The sequence below is a fragment of the Chenopodium album genome, chromosome 5 (assembly GCF_948465745.1).
Source record: "Chenopodium album chromosome 5, dcCheAlbu1.1, whole genome shotgun sequence".
NCBI lineage: Eukaryota > Viridiplantae > Streptophyta > Magnoliopsida > Caryophyllales > Amaranthaceae > Chenopodium > Chenopodium album.
In genome coordinates, this window is record NC_137838.1 from 16,480,143 (window position 1) to 16,502,667 (window position 22,525).

The window sequence follows — 22,525 nt, forward strand, 5'->3', positions numbered from 1 at the left end:
ATTCCCTAACGAGCGAACAAGGGACCTGAACCCTTGCGCTAAAACACTCCTAGAGATCCAATCCTGCATTAAATGGAAATCACGCCAGGAGACAACACTGCTTATCTAAAAATCTTATGGTTACGCGCAATCCAGACTGCCCAACAAAAAGATAAAAATGAGGCCAAACCGTCCCGATTCCGAGAGGAACGAAGCTTAGAGATTGTATTAACAAACCAATCAGTAAAAGGCTTTCCATGCAAAAGAGAAGGAGAAAAGGTTATCGGAGCACAAGCCCAAAGATGAGAAGTGAATGAACAATCCCGGAATAGGTGGTCTGATTGTTTCACGTTCTTGGTAACTGAACACACAAGTTGGATCGATCGGAATCCCTTGGAGCTGCAGATTCCCAGAGAGAGGTAGCGCATTGTGAAGTAATTTCCAACAAAAAAACTGGAGATTTGGCAGAAGAGGGAACCCCCAGAAGTGCTTCCACTAAGAGGCCAGAATTGTACCCGAGACCCCAGATGACACCGAATGACTTAGCAACATTGCATAAGCAGACTTAGTAGTTAAAGATCCATTCCTAGAAAACTTCCAGTAGACGAAATCGTCCATTGGCTAAAGAGGGCGATCCAAAGCCATGATGCGAAGTGCCGTAGAAGTATCAAAAAGCCGATTAACTAAGGTCAAATCCCACGCGTAAGAACACGGATTAATAATAGAAGAAACATGTGTCGGAGGATCCGACACACCAGAACCGTCACGAAAAACAACAACCCCCCCCCCCCCCCCCCCCCCAGGACCCAATCATCTTGAAGTATCCGAACCTTAGAACCCGAACCAACCTTCCAAGCTATACCCTGATCAAGAGTGGACAGGCCTGTTAAAAGGCTACGATAAGGAATCGTCCGAGTCTTAAAAGAACGAAGGGAAGGATACTTAGCAGTTAGTAGTAAGTAGTCTCTAAACCAAAAGCTGGGGATGTTGATGAATACATTACCGAGCGAGAAGTGCAGAGTTAAAGCTTTCCAACTAACGTATACCTAAACCTCCCAGCCCTTTAGGCAAATGATGAAGAAGAGATTTCGAACGCATCGCTAAACCTCGAGATTGAGAATCAGATTTCCACCAAAATCGAGCCAACAATTTATCAATGGGAGAACAGACCGAAGGAGTAACTTTAAACACCGACAAGATATGATTGAAAGAAGTGACCAAAATCGATTTAATGATTACTACTTTAGCAGCAGAAGACAAATCTACAGCTGCAAAATCAGAAAGTCGCTTAACCACTTTGTCAATCAGAAAGCCAAAGTCAGCCACCTTACTTCGGCTGAACTCAACCGGTAACCCCAAATAAGAACCAAGAAAGGGCTTGTGATAGAAAGTGATTTGGATTATGAATAATTAAGCTGCCAACTAATTCTAATTGGAACGAATACGTATTACGTAGTAGTATATACGTATGGAGTAGTAAAAAAGATATGAATGGATTAACCAACAAGTCACACATTCAGGTGATTATTTCTCCAATATAACGTCATAGGGCATATATGCACATAATTTCTGATACATTTCCATACTTAAATTGTGATGATGAGATCTTAGTTGATGTATTTCTTAAACCAATTCAACATATCCTTATGAGCTTCTTCAGCAGACTTGACAGCAGCAGGATCTTTAGGGTCATACCTCATTGTCCACCCATGCGCAACTCCAGGAAATATTTTCACATATCCATCCACCTATAATCAACCAAGTCACATAAGCTACATTTCTGTACAACATTACAGCGCAATAAATTTTTCTCAGGAATGCCCCAGTTTCTCATTATGGAAAACAAAATTTGTTTCTTACATGATATTTTCGTAAATAAACCAACAATTTTATTCAACTTTATTCAATTGTGTAGCCCACAATAATGAAAAAGTTATTGATTTATTTACGAAAATGTCCCCAAGAGAAACAAACTTCGTTTCTCAATATGAGAAACAGGAAATTTCCCATTTTTCTCTCCTACATCAGACCAAAACATTCTTTCAATGACACAACCCAAGTCGGTAAGCCTTGTAGTATCATCTCTTCTCTGGAACAAAAGATGTTGTATCAGATTATCGACGTACCTTAGGGTGATTAGCTTTCATGGCCTCCTCAAATTGCTTCAGGAGTTCAGGCGGAGATACTTGGTCAAGCTCAGCCCCAAGAACAGCAATTGGTACCTTCACACCTGTCATAATTAACAAATAAGATTTAAGTTCATTCAATTGAAAACTAAGTACAATTAAGAGCTTCAACAATTTATTTGCAAATTAAGTATGGGGTTGAAAAGTGCCTCATCAATGGACATTGTCATTTTGGCCTTTGATTCATGAATACATACATCTGATACATGTGTGTTTGTACGTTCCAGTAGTATAAATATGAGCTGGCGGCTTCATTCAAGCAGGAATGAAGAACGAGTAACAACCTTAAGAATGCACTACTTTTACTAAGTCTAATATACCAAAGTTACAAACACCCCTGCCATCAAGTCATCAACCTTTCATCACAAAAAGGGTACACAACATAAACTGTTAAAGGATCAACTCAACCAAAAGATTAAGCTGATGGTTGAAGCTCAAGAATATGTTTTATACTCTATGATAAACAAAGGCGCATAACCCTTTGAACAAAACAAATTTTACAAATTAATTAATCAAAGACATCCATTATTTTACCTTTGATATCATCCACAGTGACCCCTGCAGGATGTAGCAGAACGCCTGCCTGTATATATGCATCACTTTGGGCTAGTAGCGCAGTCACTTTGCCTGAATCGAGCAAATGATTGAAAATTATAGTACGAAAGGAAAGGAAATTAATGAGTACAATTATTTAGTATGACTTAGCATGCACATCTAATTGCAAATATTAGTCAATTATAAGGGAAAAAAGTATGAAACCTTAGCTTACCTCCCCAACAGAAGCCAGCTGCTCCTATCTTACATATACCTTTCTGCTTTAAAGCCTCAACTACCGGCTTTGCCTCTTCGTATCCTTTATCCTAAGAAATGAGATCATATGCATAGATATCACGATAATCAGTTAAACAAAAACTTTACAGTCATTCATACTAATAGGTAGAGGATGCCCCATTTTCTGATGGTCACGTGACATTTTCGTAAATAAACCAACAACTTTATTCAACTGTGGAGCCCACTATAATGAAAAAGTTATTGATTTATTCACGAAATTGGCCCATGAAAAACAGGGAATTTCCTGATAGAAAAAAAATATATGAAAGAAAAAAAATTACAGTTCCGTGGTCTTTTAACCAAACTTCTGGTGGTCTGTCAGGGTTATCAGGATTGTAGGGATCCCCATGGAAGAAATCAGGGACAACTACGTAATAACCGGCAGCGGCGACTTTGTCTGCGAGCTTCCTGTACGTACGTAGGATGATTACGTCGTGTTAATATTAGTGTTCGATGTTTTGCAAAGGACAATAAAAAGTCTTGTTTTCTTCCTCGAGATTTTTTTATTTTTTTTTATTTTTTAAACATTGCTCTAGGAAGTAATTCATCAAGCAGGGGAAAACACAAGAAGATATTGTTTGTTTAAAGGTATAAAGATTAGAATTAATTTTTTTTATTTTAGTGAATTTTAGGAGAAATGGTGACTTTTATATAATTATATGATTTGGACAACACTAATAAGAAATTTAGAGTGAACAATAGTATTGTTAAGGCCATTACCTACCCTAACTTTATTTCTTAATCCATCCCAGACTAAACTTATCTAAACTTATTCAAAAAAATAAATAAATGTAAACTTCTTTTTTGTCCCCTGAATTTGTCTTTAAAATACTTGTGTGCATTTTAAATGAAATAAGTAAATGTGAGGTGGGGTGAAACATAAACTAGAACATTAATAATTAGTGTGGTCTTGTCAAAAAAAAAAAAAAAAAAAAAAAAAAAAAAAGGCCTGTGGATAACCTTTTTAATGTAACAAGTTATCTTAGTTATCGATCAATCTCAAATATTAATGTATATACTCTAGAAATATACCTTAAATTTGGAGCTTCATATCCTGCAAAGAAAAATACAAATACAAATGCAAAGAGAATGATCAGCCATTGATTGCCACAATAATAGTAAGTTGAATAAAATCTAATACGTTGTATGTACTACTACTTCGGTTTTTATTAATGCGTACTGTATAATATTTTGACTTTTTACATTAGTTCAAGGAAAATTTGCAAATTACAGCAATTTAAAGTTCGTATTTTGCAAATTGTAGTCATTTAAAAAAAAATGCAATTTGCAGCCCAAAAGTTCATATAAATTGAAAATTGCAGCCCGATTCAACTTTTTCATAGGTTTACAAGTTGAAAAATCTTCGATTAAGGTTTTAGGGGCCATTTTAGCTCTTAAGGATCCGAATTGAGCTCAGAATTAGCAAAAAAATAACGCAAGTATCTCGTTTTGCGTAACAAAAATGTATCGATTTGTGGGAAACTGTAAATATGAGACACTTATTTTTTTTTCTTCTAATTTCGAGCTCAATTCGGGCCCCTAGGAGCTAAAATGACCCCTAAAACCTTAACCGAAGATTTTTCAACATGTAAACCGATGAAAAATTGAATCGGGCTGCAATTTACAATTTATACGAACTTTTGGGCTGCAATTTGCAAAAAAAAATTTAAATGGTTGCAATTTGCAAAATACGAACTTTAAATGGCTGCAATATACAAATTTTCCTTAGTTCAATAACAACTTTGAGAAAAAAAAAAAAAAAAATTTGGAAATTGATCAAGTATTGAAAGGAATTTCATAAATGATTTGGGTAAAAAAAATCCTTACCAAAAAAGTCAGAGATTAGAAGAATAGCAAGTTTAGAATGAGAAGAGCCAGTGACATAAGATTTGAGGCCACCAATAACTTCAACATGCCCAGCTCCACTGTTTGGGTTCAAAGTTGGGGGATTCTTGCAGCATTGTGGCCCTGCCAATTTCAAGTTAAGCATAAACTGGAGAGAAATTCAGACACCATATGAAGTCCTTAAAGGCTATTCTCACAATTTACAAATCTCTACCCTTATCCCCCAACCCCCCGCGCCCCCTCCAAACAAACACCATGTGTAGTCCTTAAAGGTTAAAGCTTAGTATAAGTCATTGGATTGAAATTTAGAATAAACTCTGGGAACGTTAGTAGCTTTTACATGCCAGTTTAGGTCATTTGTGCCCATGTGAATTTGTAATTGCATGAATTTAACTCCTAGTTGCTTGTTTATAATTTTCAACAATTCAAACATGGTATCTAAGGATCTGTTCTGATACGATTATTTTCAATTCAGTTCAGGTATATAGAATGTTTAATATAGAAACATTCTATATATGTGAGCCCCATTATTATTGTTATTATTATAATTATTATATTTATATTATAATAATAATGGTAGAATTAAATTAGGTTTTACCTGTTTTTTTTTTATTTTTTTATTATTATTAGTGTTAATAATTTAATATTATTATTATTATTACAAAATATTAAAAAAAAAAAGAAATAGCACCGGTTAACCAGTGTGAAAAATAAGCAATGTTACAGGTTTTAAACTAATGCGAATGTTTTTCATTTTTTGCACCCCTCAATTCTAGACCGGTTTTGAATCGGTGCAAAAGGGGGTTTTGAACCGGTGCGAATTTATATTTTTCTACTAAGGGACCATAAGAAACAATGTAGGAGGGAGATTATATTATAAAATGATAAGTGGAGTTAAAAGAAAAAAGAAAAATAATATATTACTCCCTCCGTTTTTAAATACTTGCTTCATTTCTATTTTTTGCACTATTCATTTGTCTTACTTTGACTAATGTTTGTGATTTGTACATAAGAAAAAATATAGTCTTGTGGGTACTTTTTGGAATCATCTCAATGAATAGATTATTAATTTTCAATTGTTAGAATTTATAATTATTGATAATTTAAAATATTAATGATCAAATATTAGCATCGACATGCGTGTCCAAGAGAAATGGAACAAGTATTTAAAAACGGAGGGAGTATGTGAGTGGCATTTTCACTTTTGATAAATGGACAACTTAAAAATGAAGGCCGTTTATAGGAAGTGGGACACTTGAAAAAAAAAAAAAAAAACAGCAGAAGCAATAAATAAATGTTACTCCGTATCATGTAATATATTGTTGGATTAGTTACTAACAATTATTTTTATGGAAGTAATTTATTTTCTTTATAAATGATTAAAAATATTATTGGTTAGAGTTGTATATATCAATATGCAAACTCGAGTCGCAATACTAAAATATAAAAATGCTACGTATTAAAATATTTGATGTGAAACTATTAGAGCCAAGTTTTGGTTTTCAAAAAATAAAAAATAAAAAATAAAAATAAATAGAGGTATGTTTCAACATAGATAGGTTGAAGCAATCAAGTCGCAATACTTCAATATGATTGAAAAAAAATAATAATAATAATAATAAATAAATAAATAAATAAATAAATAAAAAAAAAACTTCATTGATGCTCGTATAGTCGTATGGGCTTAGTGTCCTACTCCCTATCCCCCCTAAAATGTTTTCGGTGTAAAGTCCTTTGACCCAAGTTTATATGTAGGTTCAGCTAATTCAATCTAATATAGTAATATGTATATATGTATATAAAGGGAGTTTTTCCCCGAGTTTTTAGAGAGTCATGTACGATTTAATTTTCTTAGCGTGTCATGCAGGATTATAAATTTAAGTTGTAACCAATTAAATAAGAGATTATTAATTTCTTTTACAATTAAATAATTCAAATGACAAGCAAACACAATTGACAAATAAAATTTTAAAATTTAAATTAATTAAATACAAAATATTATAAATTAAGATTTTTATCTAATATTTTAAAATTAATATAATAACAATTTTAATCACATAAATATAAAAACTATTTTTTAAAAAAAATACTAACAAACCGTATATCGGACGGCTTCATCCAGTTAAGTAATAAAATCGTGGCTTCAATATGATGCAGACATGCAGTAGATGATTTCATTGATGTTCACAAGGGCCTACCCCGTTATTACCCCTAAAATGTCTTCACTCTTCAAGTTATTAGATACGAAGTGTAAGGAATATGTTATGTGAAATAGACAAATAATAAATAAAAGTTGAAGGTTATCCTCTATATTTTTTGGTCCAAGATCCATCAATGACATGGTGCAAAAAAAAAAAAAAAAAAAAAAAAAAAAAAATCGAGATTATTTTGCATTCACAAATGGCATGATGCACAAATCAACACAATCCAATGATCAAATACAGTATATAATGGAGCAAAAACAACAAAAATATCAAAAATCAATTAAAAGACATACCATGAGCAGCAACAAAGGACCATTGAACAAATATCAGAGCACATACGAAGATTATCATTGCAAATTCACAATTCCTCATTTAGTTTGTAAGAAGAATATAGAAGTATATGAAAGATTAGAGAGAGCTTAAATCATATTATAGTCTCGGTGAGTCGGTGTACATTTATATACAAGCCTAATCAATAGCATTATAAAAAAAAAGTCAACTATGTACTTAAATAGAGATCACAAATTGTTATTTAAGGCGTAATTACGTTTATTTATTGTAAGACAGGTTAAAATTATTTAAAAAATATATAAAATTACCCTTATATACTATAAAAGTTACCATTTTTCTAATATAAATTTAACTTTTAGAAAAACACTAATTATATACTTCCTCCGTTTTCTTTTACTTGCAACACTTCCCTAAAAAGGAAATGTCACAATACTTGCAACACACTATAAAAGGAAAGTTACTTTAGGAAAAAACTATATTATTTCCCTTATTTAAAGCACATGGCCCACTAAATTACACTCCTAACAACCACTCATCTTATTTTAAAGTTTATTATATCATATAAACCCCACCTTTATTAATTACCGCGCTAAAGGGTGTGTTGCATCTAAAAGAAAACGGAGGAAGTAGTAGATTAATAATATTAACTTTTATAACATGTATTTATTATAAAAAAAATACACATTAAAATAAAGGAAATTTTGTCAAAAACCTCCTTTTAAAAGCATTTTTTTGTGAAAAACCTCCTTATAAACTTTTTTTTTGTCAAATCATACCTTAATCAACTTTTATTTTACAAAATCATACCTTATGACGGAAAACGGGGTTTGACCCCGTTTTCAAGCGTTGACCATCAACATGTTTAATGGAAAACCACCACCAAAATTAACCCAGCACCAAAGACTAGCCACCACCACCGCCAAAGACCAGCCACCACCAAAATTTTCCCCAAATTAACCCACCACCAAAGACCAGCCACCACGCCCACCCCCACAACACCCACGCAAACACCAACCCCACCAATCGACACCAACAACAGTCGCAGAACCGACTACCGCACGCACCACCTCCAATCGCCACCAATTCGAGCCAACCAGACCCTCGCAACTCGCCTACCCCCACCTGCCCAACCACTCCCTTCGCAGCGACAATACCCTAGGCGGTGGAGATGAAGGCTGCTAGGGATTTTAGGGCTTAATTGGTGTGAATTGGGGTTGCAATTGGTGCGGTGTTGCAGCGGCGGAGATGGAGGCTTCTGGGGATTGATGTTGTTGTGCTTGCGCGGAGATAGGTGGTGCGGTGGAGCAGGTGGCGGTGATGTGGTTGCGCGGAGATAGCCACCGTGTTAGGAGGGTTCTGGTTGCGGTGGGAAGAGGAAGGAGAGTGAGGGTCGTCGACGGGGTTCTGGGGATGGGATAGCGTCGCCGGCGGGGGGGGGGGGATAAGGAACCCTAGATGCTGGCAGGAGGTGGTGGTGGACTATGGTGGTGGCAGGAGGTGGTGGTGGACTGGTGGGTTTGGGTGGTTTTCCGTTGAACACGTGGGTGGTCAACGCCTGAATACGGGGACAAACCCCGTTTTCTGTCTAAAGGTATGATTTTGTAAAAAAAAAATTGATTAAGGTATGATTTCACAAAAAAAATTTATAAGGAGGTTTTTGACAAAAACATGCTTTTAAAAGGAGGTTTTTGACAAAATTTCCTAAAATAAATTAAACCTTCGCAAATCAAAAGTTACTTTTCAAGGGCTTAAAGTTACTATAAAAATGGTTATATTTACCATTAATCAGCCGTATTTCAATAAAATTAACGTAACTAGATCTTATACAAGACTTATTAAATAAAGAATATAATCTAATCTATACGTGGAAGTAGAAGACTAGAATCAAAGAGTGATAACCTTCACAATTATTATGAGATTTTATCTTCAATAATATTAAGAATATGTCTTGATGAATGATAGTAACTTCCAGAGTATATGCTTCTACTTTCTAACATATACCTAGCTCAATAATCAAAAATCAAATATTTCCAAGCAATTAGCTAAGACCAACTTTAATGGTATGCTATTTTATCTTCTAGCTTAAATTGCTACATGATCATTTCCAGCTAATATTCCTAGCTAATGTTTACTCCAATGGTAAGGTAGTTATTGTTTAGTTCTGAAAATATTTTTTTTTAAAAAAAAATTAATAACTTTTATTAGAAACAATAAATTTCTAAGCTAGTTAATTTAGTCAAGCTAATTAATGAATTATCTTTCAATAGTTTGGCTATTAGCTTGAAAATTATAAAAAATTACAAGCTAATCCCTCAAAGCAACCATTAGAGTTGCTAAAAATAAAGTAGCTGGCCATGTCTAAAGATTACATTAATTCTAATAATAAAAAAGGACCCATTTGATTAATCAAACTGTCATTTTTGCTGATTAAATGCTTTGTCACTACTTAGTTATACTACTCGTATAAAATAATATGATAGATATTATTTTCTAGATAATATTTGTCGGATATATTTGTATATATTTTGTATAATTATCTTATTAGATTCCTAACGTGATTAGGAATAGGCTTGTAACATTATATAAAGTGATCAATGGTACACACTCCAATTTGAGGAGTTTTCCCGAAATCTAACATGGTATCACAGCTTTAGGTTACGATCCTAGGTTTAATTCTTTTTTTTTTTCTCTTCTTGCTTCCGCTACACCTTACTGCCGCCCATCCTTCTTCACTGATTCTTGACAATAGCTTGCAACTATGCCTCAAGATGGCGAAACCCCCCCTCCTCCACCGCCAAAACCACCAGTGAATGAATTTCACCCGGCCCTCGCGGTCAATAATATCAAAACTGCGATCCCGATTACACTAGACTACACTAACGTCCATTATTTCACTTGGGTTGAATTATTTGAGAACCATGCTTGTGCATACAACGTTCTTGACCACATTGATCCCAAAACTCCGAAACCCACTTACATCTCCGATGCCTTTTGGACTCGTTTAGATGCGATAGTTAAACACTAGATTTATGGAACGATTTCCGTTGATCTTCTCAACACTGTGTTGTCTAGGAAAGCTACTGCTCAGCAAATTTGGGATCGTATTAAGGATATTTTTCAAGATAACAAGAGTACAAGGGCGGTATACCTCGAGAATCAATTTAATACTCTTCATCTTGATAATTTCGCCAATGTTACTGCGTTCTGTCAACAATTGAAAAGCATCGCTGATCAATTAGCCAACGTCGATCAACCCGTTTCTGATCAAAATTTGGTTCTTCGTTTGGTTGCGGGATTGAACAAAACTGATTTCGATACAGTGGCCACGATGATAGCACAATCCGAACCTCTACCGTCGTTCAACACAGCCAGGTCTCGGCTTTTATTGGAGGAAACTCGTCGGAATTCCGACTCTGCTCCACCAGCTTCTTCTTTCATTGCCCAACAGCAACCGGGACAGCAGGCCGACCTTGTGCAGCAGCAGCCGCAACAATCCACCGTCGGCAAGGGCGGCAGAACCTCCGGGAAGGGTCGCGGCGGCGCCAAGGGCCGTGGTAAGGCAGGGGGTCGTGGACCTTCACACAACCCGCAACAGCAACAGAACGCACAACAACAACCTCAACAATGGCAATATTCTCAACCCAATCCTATTGGGCAGCCCCAATGGGCCCAGTAGCAGCAGTGGCCCACTTCTCAGCAGGCTTGACAACAACAACAATCTTGGGCCGTGCATCCTGCCCCATTTCCAACAGCAGGCCAATTTCAGCCAAGGCCAATTCTTAGTAGGCCACCTCAGCAGGCCTACTCTATGGGGCCTACCTCATATGGCCCACCGATGAATCCAACCGAGCTAGGCAGTGCGTATTCATCAATGAGTCTATCAACTCCGGAAAATAGATGGTACATGGATTCGGGTGCAACGTCTCACATGACAAACAATCCCGGTACTCTTCTTCCCCTTTTTAATTTAAGCACTAATAATCATATTTTAGTCGGCAATGGGCATTGCATTCCAATTACTGGTTATGGTCATACTTCCCTTCCAAATAATAACCTTAGGATTAATAATGTTCTACTTGCACCACAAATTATCAAAAATTTAATTTCCCTGCGTAAATTTACCTCTGATAATTCGGTGTCCATTGAATTTGACCCTAATGGTTTTTCTGTGAAGGATCTTCGTACGGGGAGGGTAATAACGAGATGCAATAGTGCCGGGGAGCTCTATCCAGTCACAACCCATATTCCAAGCACATGTCTAGCCACATCTCTCACTGCAGTCAACCTGTGGCATGATCATCTAGGACATCCCGGGCCTTCATCTTTACAGTTTCTTAGGAGCAATAATTTTATTTCTTGTAATAAGGAGCACGACCCCTCATTTTGCAATTCTTGTCAAATAGGAAAACATTTTAGACTTCCGTTTTATGATTCAAATAATAATACTGTTTCTGCTTTTGACATTATTCATGCTGATTTGTGGACCTCTCCAATTCGGAGCATTAATTGTTATAAATATTATTTGGTTCTACTTGATGATTTCACACATTATGTTTGGGCTATCCCTCTTGCTTATAAATCTCAAGCCTTCCAATCATTCTTACATTTTCGACAATATGTGCAAACACAATTTGAACGTCCTGTTAAATGTTTTCAAAGTGACTATGGTCGCGAATTTGACAATGACCCCTTCAAAAAATTTTGCCTTGACAATGGATTGGTTTTTAGATTTTCTTGCCCACACACTTCATCTCAAAATGGGAAAGCCGAACGAATGATTAGAACCATCAATAATGTCAAACGAACTCTATTATTCCATGCTTCCTTGCCCCCTTCTTATTGGTCACATGCTCTAGAGACGACCATTTATCTTCTTAATATTTTGCCAACTCAGTCTCTAAAACACATGACCCCGGCTCAAGCTTTGTTTCGTAAATACCCATCATATGACCATTCGCGGGTTTTTGGTTGTCTTTGTTTTCCTAATCTTTCTGCAACTGCTCCACATAAACTTGCTCCTAGGTCCACTCCTTGTGTTTTCTTAGGGTACCCTTCCAACCATCGGGGTTATAAATGTCTAGATCTTACAACTCGGAAAATCATCATATCTCGACATGTCACTTTCGATGAGTCTTCCTTTCCCTTTAAAAACTTGGAGAAATTTCAACTTAAGGACTATGATTTCTTGGGGTTTGATGATCGGTCTCCTCTCCTAACCCATTTCATGCTTCAGCAGCAGCCCAAGCCCAATCCTCAAGCCCACCCCACACCTCAAAGTCCACCATCCACAAACCCACAACAATTGGGCGCTGGATTTCCAGCGGCCCAACCAGACGCTGGTGGCCCAGGCCCAGCGGGCGCTGGAAATCCAACGGCCCAGCCAGACCCTGGCAGCCCGCGTCCAGCAAACGCTGGATCACCAGCGGCCCAAGGCCAAACTCCCCCTTCTGCTGGGCTTCCTTCCCCTTTTTCGGCCCACTCACATCAAACCACTTCTAGCCCACCTCCTTCCACCTCAAATCGCCAATCTGCCAAGCTTTTTAGACCCAACCTTCTTTCCTCACCTCAAATGCAGACGAGATCTCGTCATGGCATTTCTAAACCAAATCCAAAATATGCCCATTTGACCATTGAGCATAAATCCCCATTACCCAAAAATCACAAACAAGCTTTGCAAGACCATAATTGGAATGCCGCAATGTTTGATGAATATAGTGCTTTAATTAAAACGGGAACTTGGGATTTGGTACCTAAACCTATGGGGGTGAATGTGGTTAATTGCATGTGGCTTTTTAAGCATAAATACAAGTCTAATGGTGACCTTGAAAGGCACAAAGCTCGTCTTGTATGTGATGGCAGGTCGCAGTAAATTGGAGTTGATTGTGATGAGACATTCAGTCCGGTTGTTAAACCGGCAACTATTCCCACAGTACTCAGTTTAGCCATGGCTAAAAAGTGGTCCATTCATCAGTTAGATGTTAAAAATGCTTTTTTGCATGGTGACTTACAGGAAACAGTTTATATGCATCAACCTCCTGGTTTCTATGATCGGAGTAAGCCTGACTATGTATGTCGTCTTCGCAAGGCTCTTTATGGTTTGAAACAAGCCCCTCGGGCTTGGTATCAACGTTTTGCGAATTTTTTGATCAAGTTGGGGTTCGTCATTGCTAAGAGTGACACTTCTCTTTTCATTTTTCGGCAAGGGAATGCCTTGGCATATTTACTGCTTTATGTTGATGATATTATTCTAGTCACTTCTTCTGACAGGTTGCGCACGAAAATTATTTCTAGTTTACAGATGTAATTTCCTATGTCCGACCTAGGGCCATTGAGTTATTTTTTGGGGATTGTGGTTACTCGCACACCTAACTATATGTTATTGTCTCAGTAGAAGTATGCACAGGAAATATTAGAGCGCGCAGGTATGAGTTCCTGTAAACCTGCCGCCACACCAGTCGACACTAAGTCTAAACTTAGTGCCAATTCGGGTTCTCCGTTCCGGGATCCTACTTTGTATCGCAGTCTTGCAGGAGCACTTCAGTATCCCACTTTCACTCGTCCAGATATTGCTTATGCGGTACAACAGGTGTGTTTATTTATGCATGATCCCAGGGAGCCGCATTTTGATGCGTTAAAACGCATTCTGCGTTATATTCAGGGTACTATTGATCACGGCTTACATTTATATCCTTCAGCTCCTACTCGCTTGATTACTTATACTGACGTTGACTGAGGAGGTTCTCCCGACACCCGTCGTTCCACATCGGGTTATTGTTGTTTTCTTGGGGACAACCTCGTTTCTTGGTCAGCAAAGCGTCAGCCTACTTTGTCTAAATCAAGTGCAGAGGCGGAGTATCGAGGCATTGCGAACGTGGTTTCTGAAGCTTGTTGGCTTCGTAATTTATTATTGGAGCTTCATTGTCCCCTTCGAAAGGCTACTATTGTTTATTGTGATAATGTCAGCGCAATCTATCTCTCTAGCAACCCGGTCCATCACCAACGCACCAAACATGTGGAATTGGACATCCACTTTGTTCGGGAAAAGGTTGCGTTGGGTGAAGTTCGGGTTCTACATGTGCCTTCACGATTTCAGTTTGCGGACATCTTCACTAAGGGCTTATCAAGGGAGCTATTTTTAGACTTCAGATCCAGTCTCTGCGTACGCCCTCCTACCGCTTCGACTGTGGGGGTGTGATAGATATTATTTTCTAGATAATATTTGTCGGATATATTTGTATATATTTTATCTTATTAGATTCCTAACGTGATTAGGAATAGGCTTGTAACATTATATAAAGTGATCAATGGTACACACTCCAATTTGAGGAGTTTTCCCGAAATCTAACATAATACATGATCAAAGTTTTAGCAGTTTACCTCTTTTGATGGTTTATTTTATTGTAATTACTTATCTTTTATAAATAGTTAGTTGTTGGTGTACCTTGAATATTTCCTTGATTTATTTTTAGTTTTCATTTAAGGTCATGATTCCAAAGCTTGCGACTTTTACAAGTTTTGGAGAGTTTGTTTGTATGTGACTTAGTCACTTAGGTCTTAGGGCCTGTTTTGATTTACGGAACTAAACTGAACTGAACTAAATATTTTATGAGAGATGGAAATTAGAACTGAACTGAACCGATTGGATCTAAACTGAACTGAAATTAAGCTGAAGAGAACAGACTCTTAGATTACTCGTATATTTATTACACAAAGTTTACGTAAATTAGATTTGGGTTTATAAGGGCAGAGCTAGTCCACGCCTTTACATTTTGTGATACCTGCCTAGAGTACAGCATGGTTGGAGTGAACAAAACCAGATTCGTATGAACTAAAGGCCAACGGCTGGTCCCATATACTCACATTGTAATCGAGCATAAGCCAGATGCAACAAATTTTCACATAATAAGATTACTAGCTAAATCACAAGCAGAACTTTATTTTTATGAAATTCCACAACATAGTCCCATAAACATGCAAGTATTTGACAAATTACTCAAATCTAGCTCATTTTATTTCATACAACCCTATTTGCACGTGATAGTTTAATAATCAGATCACGTGATCACAATTCTCTACGATTTTCACTTTATGTGCTTCTGAAACCATCTCAACATATCCTGGTGAGCTTCCTCCGCAGCCTTGACTACTGCAGCATCTTCAGGTTTGTATCTGACTGTCCATCCATGGGGAACTCCGGGAAAAATCTTGATGAATTTATCCACCTATATTTAACAAGCAAGAAACATTAGACTTCTGCAGAGCATACAGTCAAAACATGATTTTTCTAGCTAGTATTATAGTCTCAACTCTCAAGCTAAGTGCAAAATACCATTCATAGAAATTCTAGCAGATAATCAAGAACTCAATATACATGTTGATGGATGATGACCTTTTTGTGAGCAAGTGTGAGCAGGGAGGCCACAAAAAAGGAAGAATAAACAACAAATGAGTTAACACCATTGTAACCCACTTAAGAGTGTCCCACATTGGAGAAAGAGGAGAAAATGTTTCACTTTATAAGGTAGAGGGGTACCTCCTACTATTGTCAATTGGTTTTAGTATGGAAGCTCCAAAGCCTTGTTTGTGGACCTAACAGTATGAGCTCGGGTTGCGGGTCTCTTCTAAACTGGGTATTTAATCGCTGCTGGATAAGGATTCATATTGTTTCGAAATTTAACAATATCCAATTAACACCACTAAACTTGCTCAAATTATGTTTAGTTTTTGTCATCCAGAGCACTAATTATAGAAGTAATTTATACTGTAAGTCAAATAGAAAGTTCAATGTAAAGTGCGACAGTCTCCATACCTCAGGCCCCCAAGAACAGCAATAGGTACCTTCACACCTATCACAATTTGACCAAAAGAGTACCAAACAAATTCATCAGTCACTGTAAATTTTCAAGGTTTAATTGATCCAAGATTTACATACAGATGAAAACCAAGATCACAATGAAACTTTAAATTAAACCTCTCCTCTTTCAATGACATAAAAATTAAGTAAAACAATATAGAAACAAAAACTTCTGCTTGTATTATGCTTGCCCATTTCTAAAACTGAACATTGGCCATCAAGATAGTTTTTCCCTATTTCAAGTCTACAAATAGATAATGACATCCATTCTATTTGTCTCTTTTTGATTCAAGCTCATTCATCCTGCTTTTTTTAGCTCTTTCCCTAGATTGACTCCACTGTCTCCTCAAGAACTATATGTCATGTCACTAGAAGTACTCCCTCCGTCTCTTAACTAAAAGTCTCTTTCTCTTTATTATGTGAATAATAAATGCTAGAAAGAGGCTTTGTATTAAGAAACGAAGAGAGTATCATAAAGCTTTGCAAGGAAAATGAACTATGCTGTTTTTTTTTTTTTTTTTTTTTTTTTTTTTTTTTTTGGGGGGGGGGGTGTTTAAAAGAAAGTGTCGTATTCCCAAGTCAACCAAACAATCACTTGCAAGTAACTTTTTTAGACTAGACAATAACATAGAAAATACGAAGTACTAATTAATACGAGTATGACAAACCAATAAGATTAAGTTATGAATCTTGGTCAAATAAAATTAAGTTATGAATACTAGCCAAAAAAAATTTAGAATCTATAAGATTGCATTAAATACGGAGTACCAATTAATAAGAGGATTAAGACTAGCAGCAATGTGTGCTGGCACATTTGTTTTTCTACTAAGCACATGATTGAAAATAACACCATCAAATAAGTTCACTAAGTATGAGCCATAACAAACACGCTTCTTGCATGTTGCATCCATTTGATCTGCATATGTAAGCCTAATATATAGGGCTGATTAATACCACTGTCTTCAGTTTGACAATCTCAGGCTCTAGATCGAGTTTACCTCCATTGTTGGCCAGCTCCCACAATTATCCTACTCGACGACCACACCAATATATACCTACTCCTGCTTCTCCGAAATCCGCTCCATCCACGCATTCACTTAGGTATCCAACTTCAGCAAAGAACCAAGTCACATCATCTATTCATCTCTATTGCTAGTCTTCTTGACAGACATAGTACTCCTTGGCAGTACTTTCTATTTGCTGTAATTGTGACTTTGTGAGCATGTATTAAGTTGCACGAACATAATTGGAGAGAGCGAGTGAAATTAGAACTGTCTCTTACATACTGTTAGAATGTATACTAACAAACAGGATTACTAAAGGGATTTAACAAACCATAGTCTTATAGTCATCACATAAAATTGATTATTCTTCAATGTATATAATGTCACAGATCATGATCATAGTATTTGATACATCCCCAATAATTATAACATAATTAGATCTTTTATTTGATGTATTTCTTAAACCAATTTAGCATATCCTTGTGGGCTTCTTTAGCAGACTTGACAGCAGCCGCATCTTCAGTATCATATCTCACTGTCCATCCATGTGCAACTCCAGGAAATATTTTCACATATCCATCCACCTATGAAGTATAAACAACCAAATTACATTTATAAGATTTCTGTAAAACATTAAATAAACTTCCCTTCCTAAATCACATTATTTTATTTTTTATTTTTATTATTAATAAGATACAACCCAAGCCAGGTATTATCACCGCTTCTTTGAAACTAAAGAAGTTCTAGCAGATTACCGAGGATCTAGTATTCATTTAGGCAGTATACTTTTTTACTACAGAGATTGTTAACTCAATTGAAGAGCAGGCTTAACATTGAAGTATGATAATCGACATACCTTAGGGCGCTTAGCATTTAAGGCTTCTTCAAACTGCTTCAGGAGCGCAGGTGGAGATACTTGGTCGAGCTCAGCCCCAAGAATAGCAATTGGTACCTTCACACCTATCATATTAACAAATAAGATTGTATGTACTAGGTAATTAATCTATAAGAGCCACCTTGGCAACTGCAACTTTAGCAAGGATTAACTAGTGAACACACTTTTGGATATAGACACGACTTTTGTTGATTCAAAAATACATATATGTGTGTTCGTACGTGTATATAGATGAGCAGGACGGCTAGAGGGCTTCATTCGAGCAGGATCAGAATGAAGGATGAGTGTGAACCCTAAAGCTCCATCTTTCAAACTAAGGTACATAATGTACTTCCATTGATGGAAAATCTTTTGTCTATGTAATCTATTTTGAAGAGTACACCCTATTGGTTGTTGGTGTAGTGGTGATTGGGACTACACTTGGTAGGGAGGACCCATGTTCGATTTCCCGCAACAACAATTGGGAGGGGACTGAAACCTAACCAACCAGAACTGATCCCCGAATCCGGATTAGCCCAAAGGATAAACTGGGTAGAACACCAAAAAAAAAAAAAAAAAAAAAAACCTATACTAATTCTGACATATACCAAAGGTGTGACAGTGCAAGTACCCCTGCCACCCTTCATTACAAAAAGTTAGACATTGTAATCTAAGGTGCATTGCGCCATAAACAAAATAAAACAATTTTTACAAATCTATATAGTTTAGGCATCCATTATTTTACCTTTGATATCGTCCACAGTGACCGCTGAAGGATGTAGGAGAACGGTTGCTTGTATATATTCATCACTTTGTGCTAGTAGCGCAGCCACTTTGCCTGAATCGAGCAAATGATTGAAAATTGTAGCACGAATAAAAGGCAAATGAGTAGTAAGGTGATGACTTATACATCTAGTTACAAATATTAGTCAAATATAGTGGAAAAAAAAAACAAAAGAATAATGAAACCTTACCTCCCCAACAGAAGCCAGCTGCTCCTATCTTACATAGACCTTTGTGCTTCAAAGACTCGATGACAGGCTTTGCCTCTTCGTATCCTTTGTCCTATAAGAAATGAATTCATATGCATAAATAGATATAAAATCCATAAATAGTTACATTACTTACATACAAACTTAATGTCATCCATTTTAACAAGCATAGATAACAAACACAAACTTACTGCGCCATGGTCTTTAATCCAAACTTGTACCGGTCTGTCAGGGTTATCAGGATTGTAGGGATCTCCATGGAAGAAATCAGGGACAACTACATAATAACCACCAGCAGCAACTTTGTCTGCGAGTTTCCTGTACGTAGTAGTACAGTACGTTGTTAATCATGTCAATGTTTAATGGTGCAAATAGCACAACATAAGGATTAGTACATTACTACCAATTATATAAATGTTTTGCAAAGGGGATGATGAAGATTCTCTCTTATTCATTTTCTTCCCTACAATAAATTGTTCAAAAGAATGACACTAGAAGAAATTGTTCCAAGGGGGTGTCTGGTTTGTAGGATTAAGATGGTGGGAATGGGAATATATTTAATGAGTATTCACCGTATGTCCCTGAGTTTTTTGTTTATTCACCATATACTCCTGAACTTTTTAAAATTCATCATATATTCCACGCATGGAGAAATGGAGCAAGTATTTAAAAACGGATGGAGTATTACCTAAAGGGGCTACTGGGCTAGTAATTGGGAAGATGTGAGTAAGGGCATTGAAACTCCCACTCAATTCCCACAATTTTATTACTCCCTAGTTGCTCCACTTTCTTTTTTTTGGCCGTTTTTAATTAAATACTTGCTCCATAGCCTTATTTGGAAAGCTTTTACAATACTTCCTCCTTTTTTTTTTTTTTTTTTTTTTTAATATTGCACCACTTGCATTTTAAGAAAGTGTTACATATATTGCACCATATCCATTTTAGGAAAAGAAATTTTTGTGTTCATACTATAAATACCTATTATACCCTTGCTTTAATTTTCAACTCTTACTTTTTATTTTGTGCACACAATCACATGGATAACTTGGTATTTCTACCATTCTCTCCCATAGTCTCATCCTTTTTTTCCACTACCAAAAAATTTGTGTCAAATCGTTACGGTGCAATAATAAAATAACGGAGGAAGTATTTAATTTATTTCTCTTACCTAGCGGACCCAACATAAATCATATTTTATTAATTTCACATTTTTTATCTTCCAATTCTCTCCACTACCTTTGCTTTTTATAATTTTTTATTCTTCCACCTACCCCACTACCTCCATAATTTATTACTTTCTCTAATTTCTCTTAAAACTCAACGCATGGAAAAATGGAGCAAGTATTTAAAAACGGATGGAGTATTACCTAAAGGGGCTACTGGGCTAGTAATTGGGAAGATGTGAGTAAGGGCATTGATGTGATTTCTTCGTAACTGCCAACACATTCCTAGCAACTACTACACAACGGAATTTTTATTCCCTCTCATTAATTCCCAACAACTTATTCCCACCCACAATTGCCCAAATTTTATTATTCCCACCCATAATTGCCCAAATTCCCATTTACCAAAAAAAAAAAAAAAAAAAAAAAAAAAAAAAAAAAAACACGTAAGGCTTGAGATTTGTTAGAATCTCTTTACCTTATATGGAGTAGTAGAATAGTATTGTTTCGACCATTAGCGACAGTGCGTGAGGTGTCAATTCGAATATTCGGATTGGGGTTGATGTGGTTGGTTCGGATTAGGTTAATTTTTTAAGTTGAGTCATACGAACTTATTGTATCCTCTTTCAAAAAAAAAAAAAAAATTATTGTATCCACACGAGTATAAATCTAAATCGGATATCTTTCGAGTTAGTTTTGGATCGGGTCGAATCGGAGGTACTTTCACACCTCTGCGACACTAGCTAACTTTTTCTCCCAATTCTGTCATAAACTAAACTAAGGCCCTGTTCTCTTCACCTTAATTTTGCTCAACTGGAATTACTTTTACTAAACTGAAATTATTTTTACTGAACTTAAATTAATTTTACTGAACTGAAATTATTTTTGCTGAACTGAAATTATTTTTACTAATTTTCTATTATAATTCTTCTTTAAGAAAACTGAATTTTACTGAACTGAAATTATTTTTACTGAACTGAAATTATTTTTAATTAATATTATTTTTTTAAGGTGAATAGAACAGGGCCTAACTTAGCTTTCCTAAAAAAAAACTAAACTAAGGCCCTGTTCTTTTCACCTTAAAAAAATAATATTAAGTAAAAATAATTTCAGTTCAGTAAAAATAAGTTCAGTTCAGTAAAATTAATTTCAGTAAGTAAAAATAATTTCAGTTCAGTAAAAATAAGTTCAGTTCAGTAAAATTCAGTTTTCTTAAAGAAGAATTATAATAGAAAATCGGTAAAAATAATTTAAGTTCAGTAAAATTAAGTTCAGTTCAGTAAAAATAAGTTCAGTTCAGTAAAAATAATTTCAGTTCAGCAAAATTAAGGTGAATCAAACAGGGCCTAACTTAGCTAAAGTATAGAGTATAATGTTAGCTTGTGTGCCACTTTAGGAGTATCTTTTTTCTAAATTTTTCTTTAATTTAGCTAACCTTATGAAATTACTGAGAATCAGATAGGGTCTAACGCGAAACGAGCATAAAAATCCAACATTTTGAACAATTAAGTTATATATATATATATATATATATATATATATATATATATATATATATATATATATATAAAATAAAAAAAATTCCTAGTAAACTTTGGATTAACATCTTGTCATAGACGCAATTGAATCTTAATTATTTCCCTTTCACATACCTTAAGATTGGAGCTTCATATCCTGCCAAGACAAACATAGACACAAAGAGAATGATAAGTCATTTTGATTACCGCTATGTAATGCTACCTCTGTTTTTAATTTAATACATACAATATTTTGACTTACATTAGTCAACTAACAACTTTGACAAAGAAAATAGTTTGAGGAAAGAAATTAAAATTGATTATTTATTTAATAAATTAAATGGAATGAAAAAAAGTTTAGAATTTATGGGTGAAATAAAAACTTACCAAAAATATCAGAAATGAGGAGGATAGCATGGTGATGATGAGATGAGCCAGAGACATATGAATTGAGGCCACCAATAACTTCAACATGCCCAACTCCACTGTTTGGGTTCAATTTTGGGGGATTCTTGCAACATTGTGGCCCTGCCATTTTCAAAAAAAAAATTTTCTTTATTAAAATTTTGTTAAGCATAAACTGGATAGAAATTCAGACTTTGAGCTGCTTTGTATATAGAGAGAGCATTTCAAGCTAACTACTTACAACCAGTGGGCTACAAAAGCTAACTACGACAAAGCTTAGTGTGCAACGTTGTACTTTCTCTATTTGTTTTGGTTGACATGTTTCTTTAATTACGTTTGTGAATGCATAAATTAAATCATTAATATCTTTAATTATTAAT

At 35.7% G+C, this 22,525-nt stretch overlaps 3 protein-coding genes across 3 annotated transcripts; all 3 read right to left on the bottom strand.

The window, feature by feature from the left end:
* Nucleotides 1–1,471: 1,471 nt before the first annotated feature.
* On the bottom strand, nucleotides 1,472–7,431 carry LOC145630524 (endo-1,3;1,4-beta-D-glucanase-like). Its single transcript, XM_081682783.1, has 8 exons — nucleotides 7,339–7,431; nucleotides 4,824–4,964; nucleotides 4,029–4,050; nucleotides 3,278–3,404; nucleotides 2,935–3,025; nucleotides 2,700–2,792; nucleotides 2,106–2,209; nucleotides 1,472–1,727 (listed from the first exon to the last, which is right to left on the bottom strand). The coding sequence occupies exons 1-8, from the start codon at nucleotides 7,415–7,417 to the stop codon at nucleotides 1,587–1,589; spliced, it is 798 nt and encodes a 265-aa protein (XP_081538909.1). The 5' UTR covers nucleotides 7,418–7,431; the 3' UTR covers nucleotides 1,472–1,586.
* Nucleotides 7,432–15,417: 7,986 nt separating this feature from the next.
* Nucleotides 15,418–17,101, bottom strand: LOC145632667 (uncharacterized). Its single transcript, XM_081685015.1, has 3 exons — nucleotides 16,959–17,101; nucleotides 16,146–16,182; nucleotides 15,418–15,558 (listed from the first exon to the last, which is right to left on the bottom strand). The coding sequence occupies exons 1-3, from the start codon at nucleotides 17,099–17,101 to the stop codon at nucleotides 15,418–15,420; spliced, it is 321 nt and encodes a 106-aa protein (XP_081541141.1).
* Nucleotides 17,102–17,404: 303 nt separating this feature from the next.
* On the bottom strand, nucleotides 17,405–22,275 carry LOC145630525 (endo-1,3;1,4-beta-D-glucanase-like). Its single transcript, XM_081682784.1, has 7 exons — nucleotides 22,128–22,275; nucleotides 21,876–21,897; nucleotides 19,252–19,378; nucleotides 19,043–19,133; nucleotides 18,814–18,906; nucleotides 18,051–18,154; nucleotides 17,405–17,778 (listed from the first exon to the last, which is right to left on the bottom strand). Exons 1-7 carry the CDS (start codon nucleotides 22,273–22,275, stop codon nucleotides 17,638–17,640), a joined length of 726 nt encoding a protein of 241 aa, XP_081538910.1. The 3' UTR covers nucleotides 17,405–17,637.
* Nucleotides 22,276–22,525: the final 250 nt, after the last annotated feature.